The following is a 9,587-nucleotide window of genomic DNA, read 5'->3' as shown; positions in this document are numbered from 1 at the left end:
AATACTGCCCCCTATGTACAAGAATATGACTACTATAATACTGCCTCCTATGTACAAGAATATGACTACTATAATACTGCCCCCTATGTACAAGAATATGACTACTCCCCTATGTACAAGAATATAACTACTATAATACTGCCCCCTATGTACAGGAATATAACTACTATAATACTGCCCTCTATGTACAAGAATATGACTACTATAATACTGCCCCCTATGTACAAGAATATGACTACTATAATACTGCCTCCTATGTACAAGAATATGACTACAATAATACTGCCCCCTATGTACAAAAATATAACTACAATAATACTTGCCCCCTATGTACAAGAATATAACTACTATAATATTGCCCCTTATGTACAAGAATATAACTACTATAATACTGCCCCCTATGTCCAAGAATATAACTACTATAATACTGCTCCCTAGGTACAAGAATATGACTACTATAATACTGCTCCCTAGGTACAAGAATATAACTACTATAATACTTGCCCCCCATGTACAAGAATATAACTACTATAATACTGCCCCTTATGTACAAGAATATATCTACTATAATACTGCCCTCTATGTACAAGAATATAACAACTATAATGCTGCCCCTATGTACAAGAATATAACTACTATAATACTGCCCCCTATGTACAATAATATAACTACTATAATACTGCCCCCTATGTACAAGAATATAACTACTATAATACTGCCCCCTATGTACAAGAATATAACTACAATAATACTGCCCCCTATGTACAAGAATATAACTACAATAATACTGCCCCCTATGTACAAGAATATAACTACTATAATACTGCCTCCTATGTACAAGATTATAACTACTATAATACTGCCCCCTATGTCCAAGAATATAACTACTATAATACTGCCCCCTATGTACAAGAATATAACTACTATAATACTGCCCCCTATGTACAAGAATATAACTACTATAATACTGCCTCCTATGTACAAGAATATAACTACTATAATACTACCCCCTATGTACAAGAATATAACTACTATAATACTGCCCCCTAAGTACAAGAATATAACTTCTGTAATACTGAGTCCTATGTACAACTTTAACATACAGTTAGACCAGTGGTCCCTAATTTTGAGGTTGAGGTTGTAGTTTCAAACTAGAAGGCAAATTTGGGAGCCACCGAGTTAGTCCCCCATCTTTGCCTGTTTTTTACAGGTTGTTTTTCATGGCCTCGGTATTGGCAACTGGTTCTGCAGGGGAGACAATGATAGGGTCCTCCTAGTGATTTACACTGTTCTTCGGGGGCTCCAAATTCATTTCAAGTTACACATATGATATGTATGCCCCTTTAAGCTTATAGTTGCTGTAGGGTCTCAGCACTGGGGATATGTCACATAAAGTAGTTACCCTATTACAGCAAGCCTTTGTCCAGTCTGATATGGCTGATAAAAGGGAGCAATATACTTTTGGTAGTTTTAGTGCCCCCAGGGCAAACTGCATGTGACTGCTTCCTGTTCTAACAGCCATAGACAAGCTGGATTTGACTGTTGCCGCATACTGACTGATCCATAGAACAGCAGGCAGAGGTGGGAGCACAGGGCAGGACAGGGAGAGGTCTCAGCAGGGTTCTCATCTCTCTAGCCAGTAATAGAACATAACCAAAGGGATTAACCCCCTCCTTGCTGGGAGATAAACCATGAAATATAATGTTCTTTTGCTATATGGCTCTTGACCAGCATCTTCCAGTATAGTCTGTATTCACCAGTTAGGGATCTGACCAGTATAAAGGTATGACATTTCCAGCACCTGTCAGTAATTGCAGACTGACCACTAGGAGGTTAAGCAGTAAAGTGCAATAGATAACTCTATAAATTGTCGGCTTTTGGTTCCATTGGCTGGCAGGACAGGGTGAGTCTTGTGGTTCTACTTTAGTGCCATAAATGTTCTGTCTAGGATTTCTGGCCTCCTCAGCAGGTTATTGTGGTTAGCAAGTGTGTTATAAAGTAACAGAATGCTGCATCACATGTATAAGGAGGGTCTAGGTGTGCCATCAGTGATACACTGCATCAGGGCTGTATCCTGCACCAAGTACCACCTAAGTGATCCAGTGCATCAGGAAGACGGTATGGTGACCCCTCCTATGGTCAGGATGGAAGTAGCAGGACACCGAATCAGTGAGTCAATGTATCAGGAGGACTGTATCCTGCACCAGGTGCCCACTCAGTGGTGCACTGTAAGAGAAGGGTAAACTGCACCCGGTGCCCTCTCAGTGGTGCACTGTAAAGGGGTAAACTGCACCAGGTGCCTCATCAGTGGTGCACTGGAAAAGAGGTGTATCCTGCACCAGGTGCCCCCTCAGTGATGCATTGTAGAATGGGTGTATCTTGCACCAGGTGCCCCCTCAGTGACGCAATTTAGCAGAGCGATGTCCTCTACCAGGTGCCCCCTCAGTGATGCAATGTATCAGGACTGTATCTTGCACCAGGTACCACCTCCTTAATGATGCATTGTAAAATAGGTGTATCTTTCACCATGTGACCCCTCAGTGATGCGATATGTCAAAGCTGTCTCCTTTACCAGGTGCCCCTTCAGTGATGCGGTATGTCAGAGCTGTGTACTGCACCAGGTGCCCCCTCAGTGATGCAACGCGTCAGGGCTGTATCCTGCACCAGGTACCCCTCAGTGATGCAACGTGTCAGGGCTGTATCCTGCAGCAGGTACCCCTCAGTGATGCATTGAAGAATGGGTGTATCTTGCCCCAGGTGCCCCCTCAGTGACGCAATTTATCAGAGCTGTGTCCTGCACCAGGTGCCCCTTTAGTGATGTGATATGTCAGAGCTGTGCCCTGCACCAGGTGCCCCCTCAGTGATGCAAGGTCAAAGCTGTGTCCTGCACCAAGTACCCCTCAGTGATGCATTGTAGAATAGGTGTATTCTGCACTAGGTACCCCCTTTGTGAAGCAATGTATCAGAGCTGTATTGAGCACTAGGTGCCCGCTTAATGATGCAATGTATCAGAGTTGCATCCTGCATCAGGTACCCCCTTAGTAATACAATGTATCAGGGCTACATCCTACATTAGGTGCCCCCTCAGAGATGCATTGTGAAAGGTCTATTGTACACCAGATGCCCCTCAGTGATACAATACATCAGAGCTGTATCCTGCATCAGGTGCCCCCTCAGTAATACAATGTATTAGGGCTACATCCTACGCCAACTGCCCCCTCAATGACTCAATGCATCAGGACTGCCCCCTGCATCAGGTGCCCCTTCAGTGATACATTTTATCAGAGTTGCATCATACACCAAGATGCACACTCCTTGGCTCAAGATGAAAGTAACTAAACATTGCACCAGTGATGCGTTATATAAGAGGTGTATTCTGCACCAAGTGCTCCCTCAATATCTCCGTCCGGGCTATATGCTGCCCAGGTGTCCACTTAGTGATACGATGTATCAGGTAGGTGTCCTGCACCAGGTGCTTACTCCTCTGGCCAAGGTGAATGTGGCAGAATATCGCATCAGTGATATATTGTATCAGGGCTGTATCCTGCACCAGATGCCCCCTAAGTAATACGTTGTATCTCTTTCCTGCCCCGGGTGCCCCCTCTTCTGGTGTGGCGACAGAGAATTACACCAGTGATACAGTGCATAAAGACGGTCTTGAACCCGGTGCCCCCTCAGTGATGCACTGTACCAGGGATATGTCCTGCACCAATTGCCCCCTCAGTGAAGGAATATATCAGGGCTGTGTCCTGCACCAAGTATCCTCTCAGTGATGCAATGTACCAGGGCTGTGTCTTGCACCAGGTGCCCCTCAGTGATGCTATGTACCAGGGCAGTGTCCTGCACCAAGTGCCCCTTCAGTGATTCAACGTACCAGGGCTATGTCCTGCACCAAGTACCCCCTCAGTGATGCAATGTGCCAGGGCTGTGTCTTTCACCAGGTGCCCCCTCAGTGATGCTATGTACTAGGGCTGTGTCTTGCACCAAGTGCCCCATCAGTGATGCTATGTGCCAGGGCTATGTCTTTCACCAGGTGCCCCTTTAGTGATGATATGTACCAGGGCTGTGTCTTGCACCAAGTGCCCTCTCAGTGATGCAATGTACCAGGGCTGTGTCTTGCACCAGGTGCCCTCTTAGTGATGCTAATGTACCAGGGCTGTGTCTTGCACCAGGTGCCCCCTCAGTGATGCTATGTACTAGGGCTGTCTTGCACCAGGTGCCCTCTTAGTGATGCTAATGTACCAGGGCTGTGTCTTGCACCAGGTGCCCCCTCAGTGATGCTATGTACTAGGGCTGTCTTGCACCAGGTGCCCTCTTAGTGATGCTATGTACCAGGGCTGTGTCTTGCACCAGGTGCCCCCTCAGTGATGCTATGTACCAGGGCTGTGTCTTGCACCAGGTGCCCCCTCACCTGGTGAGGATGTACATGACAGAAGATTTCACCAGTGATAGATTGTTCCGGAGCTGTATCCTGCACCAGTGATACATTGTGCCAGGGCTGGGTGCAGCACCAGGTGCCCCTTCCTGGGCTCGCGTGTGGCAGCTGAGTGACATCCCCAGTGGATGCTGCTGCTGGAGCCGCCCGCCCTGCAGAGGTGACCCGGGCGGATTATTATAGGTGACTGCTGAGAGGCGGCAGTGGGCGTGAGAGTGAGTGCAAGCTCCGCAGACCCCGGTATAAGAGCACCCCCTCCTCCTGGCGCTCCAGGTGCCAAAACAAACCGCCTGAACTATTTATTACGGGCGGACAGCGCAGAGCGCAACACACAGAGCGACAGCGGCGGAGCGGACCCGGGAGCGCTACCGGAGCTACACACAGGTCCCGGCGCACAGAGCAGTCCCAGGAGCGCTGACTGCCGGACAACCTGCACAGGGCGAGCGCTGTCCCCGGACTGTACAGGGCAGCGGTGGAGCCATTGCAGTGCACAGCCCAAGACAGAGAGCGCTGGACTTAGCGCTGGGCGCAGTGATCGCAGGAGATAACAGGACTGAGGGTCCCAGGTGGAGCGGCGGATGGAGCTCCCGTGATCCAGGGCAGCCCAGGGAGCACCGGACGCCCCATGCAGCTGCCCCCCCTGATCGTGCTGCTGCTCTGCGGCGCGGCGCTGCTCCTGTGCCCGGGGGTGCGCGGCTGTGGGCCGGGCAGGGTGGTGGGCAGGAGGCGAAGACCGACCAAGCTCAGCCCGCTCTCCTACAAGCAGTTCAGTCCCAATGTGCCCGAGAAGACGCTGGGTGCCAGCGGGAGGTACGAGGGCAAGATCGCCCGCAACTCAGAGCGCTTCAAGGAGCTCACCCCCAACTACAACGCGGACATTATCTTCAAGGACGAGGAGAACACGGGAGCAGACAGGCTCATGACACAGGTGAGGGGCACAGGTGAAGGTGGCACAAGTGAAGTGATGACGGGGTACAGGTGTGGGGCATATGTAGACACAGTTGAAAGTGGTACAAGTGAAGTGATGAAGGGGCACAGGTGAGGACAATGGAGGTTAGAGTGGGTACAGGTGTTGGGGTGGCAAATGAGGGGAAGAACATCGGCAAATATGAGGTATGGGAGTGACACAAGTGAAGGGTTAAGACTGGTACAATGTGTGATGAGGGAGCACAGGTGAGGAGGTTACAGGTAAGAGTGGCTCAGGATACAATTGTCGGCTTAGAGTGGCACAGGTGAGGGGGCACAAGTAACAGTAAGACATTTGGCACATATGGGAAAGGGGTAGAGTTAAAGAGTTAAACATGGCACAAGTGACGTGATGAGGGAGCACTGGCGAGGAGGGTACAGGTAAGAGTGGGTTGAGGACGCAATTGTCGGCTAAGAGTGGCACAGATGAGGGGGATGACAAATGAGTGTAAGACAATTAGCACATATGAGGTGGTGAAGGTGGCATACGTGAAGGGAAGAGATTGGCACAGATAAAGAGGGTACAGATAAGAGTGGGTTCAGGATACAGATGACTGATAACAGTGACAGGTGAGGGGTAACAAGTAAGAGGTTGTACCTGGCACCGGTGAGGGTGACACAGTCAAAGTGGTGAAACATGCCAAGTGAGGAATAAAAAGGATTCGGGGTACAGGTGCCGTATCAAGATGGCACAGCTACGGTCCTAACAAAGGTGAAAGACCAAGGACAGCCAGGTGACATAGATAAGAGTAGTCACAGGTGAAGACTAGTGGGTAGTAGAGGTGATATAGGAGAGGTACAAATAAATACTAACAATCATGGTAGTGGAGATGTGGCTAAGAATGGGCACAGAGGATGATCCTATCTGACATTGTGGGCAATGCCATGCGAGGCTGTGGGGCAAGTTCACGGTAATAGCTGGGGTTGAAGATGAGCTCCTGACTGGAGAGGCAGAGGATGGCCTATAGGACAAGGAAGACGACTCAGGGTCCAACTAATGAGATTATGCTTCACCCCAGATTCTTCATTTGCAAGGTGCATGCAGCAGCACAGTGAATAGTTACATAGTGACTACACAGCAACAACCTGCAGCAGATCCTGTAGTCCTGATAGTTCTGGCTGCGGAGGAAATGCAGTTGCTATTGGTGACTGCAGTTAGTAATTGGTAGGTGGGAGTCTCAGACGTCTATATGATGATGGTTCTTCTAGCTGTTGCCTGTTTATTTTGGGATTTAATTGCAGTTTGATAGAAAGTATGCAATGATGTTTGCTATGGAAAACCCATCTGGTCAACTATGTAACATCACCCAGAGTGGAGACAGGCTACCTGGAATTCTCCTTCTGTTGTAGAATTACAAATATCAGCATGTCATGCAGAATAAATGCTGTGATCTGCAATCTGTAACACTGTAGCTGTTGGGAAACCACAGGCTGTCCTGGAATGCTGGGAGGTGTAGTTTCATTATAGGCTAATGTAGTGTTGTTACATCTTCAGCCTCACCACATACATAGTCATGTGTTATGGTTCTATCATGCTGGGAGTTGTAGTTTCCCAACAGCTGGAGACCTCTAGATTAAAAACCACTGTAGTGTTGTTTCACTTTCAGCCTCCTTTCTTAGTCATGTATCATTGTGCTTTAAATGGTCTTCTGCCCATACAGTAGTGGATAGAATTTACGTTACATGGGACTGCTGATTTTGCTAAATTCAAGTGCAGAGAGGAACTGACTGATGGGATTAGCTATATATGTGATAGCAGTTCAATGATTGCCACATGATCTGCCCTGATTGATCCAGTGATCACATTGTAACTAAATCCAGATACAAACAGATTTGTAGGTGGGACGACCTGAAAAATGTAACAAGTTGTCACTGGGATTCCGAGATTTATTTGTCACGTGGACTTCGCTCAGGTTGTAAATCGCCAACAGGTTGACCAGAGAGCAACAGTAGGTTCACTGCAGTGAGGTTCCATGCAGAAGATATGAACTCTCTAGGAAGAGGTTGAAACTGGAATTAATGTGAATATCCCATTTCCTATACTGGAAGCTGAGATATGTGGAGCTGTATAGCAGGGTCCTTACATTGGCATGGCACCAATATATATATTTTTCCTTATGGGCTCTGCTATCAGGGGTTAAAATATATTTTTCTATCCTGACAAACAGCTCTCCATAGCTCAGCTTTTTAACCCTTGCCCCACCAGGGCTCATTACACACTTTTTCAGTGCTTTTAAACACTTGTTAAAAATAATACCATGCTTCTGTTGCTGTTTTACAAGCATTTCTGTTGACGGTTTTTATTTTAAAACATGAGTTTTTTTTCCTGGTGTTTTCCAAGTCCTATAGAGAAGGGAAAAAATGATAGAAAAATAATATTTATGAGCCCACCCGCTGGTTTCAGATGGCTGTAGTGTAGCTGCTTTGTAACAACTGCATTATGGCCATAAGAAGTGAACTCTCCATGTAGGTCAGATCTAGAATCCTATGATGCTCTAAGTACAGCTCAGTAGTACTTTTTTGGGGGGTGTTCCAGTGTTCCAGTTGCAATTACATAGACCAAGAACCAAGCATCCCAAGGCTCACCATATATGTTAGACAGCAGTTGCTCGGCTGGCAACCATTCCTCTCTTCCCCCCATACACATGTATGCTGGGCTTGGCTGAATGGGAAGAGGAGAGTAAGTTACTTCCAGAATGAAAGGATTGGGCATTTGGCAACTGCCAAACCTACTCTCCCCAACATCTGCCATCGGACAACAGTTGGAAGACCCCAAATACACTTTACATGGTCCACCAATCCCACCAAAATCAGCTGGTTTGGACAAAATTAACCTAAAATGTATGGTCAGTTTAAAGGGGTTTGATTGAGATTTTAAGAAATTGCCTACGAGCAGCAGATGGTATGAAAAATAACCAGTACTTGCTCTTTAAATCCCTCCACTGCTCTTGTGGTCCCCACTGGTCCTGCAATGATGACGTATCATTCATATAACTGCTGCAGCCAATCACTGGGACCATGTGCCATATATGCCAGCATCACCGCTGAGGCCAGTGAATATATGCTGCAGTCACATGACATCATATCTGCAGGGCCATCAGAGACCACGGTAGTGGCACTTGGGATTTAACATGTTAGATCGGCTTTACACGGACGCATTTCTGCGCGTATTTGCATAAGCAAAATTTGTACACGGAATCCGCAGAGAATGGAACCCATTGATTTCAGTGTGTTTGTACACATTTCCGTATTTTGCTCAAATATTTTGACTGCCCCCCCAAAAAATATAACATTCTATTTTTCTGTGCATTTGTACACAAAAGGTCCCGGGGGGCTGCGCAAATGAGTGCACAATATGCAAGGAGGTGTGTGAAACACTGCCTAATTCCGCTGAAAAAAACATCTGGAACTCAGACAAATTAGGCACTTCTATCGGTGCGTCCCATGCGCAAATTAACATGCCCTGTGGGCAGAAATACTATAGTAAGATACGCGTGCAAAAAGCCTTGTTCATAGCACAAATACGTTGCACTAATGCGCACGCAATTCTGCATGTGTTTGTGTGAAGTCTGCCTAATGTTTTTTAAAAAAAAATATTTATGTTTTCTTCTCATTTTATAATCTTTGCTGTAATGGAAGTTAGACGGATATATTGCTTAGCCTGTGTTTACAGTAATTTGAACAAGCAGAGCTGCAGTGTAAAGCATGGAGGCAGCAGCCTATGATGGCACTAGGGGTGGATTTAAAAGTACTCCAGACTCCAGTCCATAATGCAGTTAAGCTGAAATCATTGACTATAGCCGTGTCCTAATGGACCTAAGAAGCAGCCGTGAAAGAACATACACAGGTGTGCATTACCTGTATGTAACATATACAAACGGCAAGTGTCGTTCCCATTGAACTGGACCTTGCAGATCAAAATAAGGGTCCGGGCTGGCACTAGACATGCCATAAAACTGTGATAGCTGAGGGTCCGACTTCATAGTCCCTGCATATCAAAGCAAGGGGGTGGGGTACAGAGAATTGACTTCTGTGTTCAGAGTGCGCTTTGAACTTCATGCATGTGCCTAAAGTTCACGGACCTGCGCATGCGCAGAAATTTATCCCTATTGTGAACAGATTCGTTTTTCCCGTATACGCATGCGCTGGTCCACAAAATTCGAGATGTTCAAAGTGCAGTCTGAAT

The 9,587-nt window shown here is 46.9% G+C and overlaps 1 protein-coding gene across 2 annotated transcripts in view; it reads left to right on the top strand.

The window, feature by feature from the left end:
* The first annotated feature begins 4,531 nt into the window (after positions 1-4,531).
* Positions 4,532-9,587, top strand: part of IHH (Indian hedgehog signaling molecule) — a 72,003-nt gene continuing 66,947 nt past the window's right edge. For both annotated transcript variants that reach the window (XM_066575489.1, XM_066575490.1), the window contains exon 1: positions 4,532-5,363. In XM_066575489.1, the coding sequence (XP_066431586.1) occupies positions 5,061-5,363 (303 nt within the window). In that variant the 5' untranslated portion in view covers positions 4,532-5,060. The remainder of the gene's footprint in view (positions 5,364-9,587) is intronic.

This window comes from Eleutherodactylus coqui, chromosome 8 (assembly GCF_035609145.1).
Source record: "Eleutherodactylus coqui strain aEleCoq1 chromosome 8, aEleCoq1.hap1, whole genome shotgun sequence".
Lineage (NCBI taxonomy): Eukaryota > Metazoa > Chordata > Amphibia > Anura > Eleutherodactylidae > Eleutherodactylus > Eleutherodactylus coqui.
Note: the sequence above shows the minus strand (reverse complement) of the source record. Positions and strands in the feature narration are given on the sequence as shown.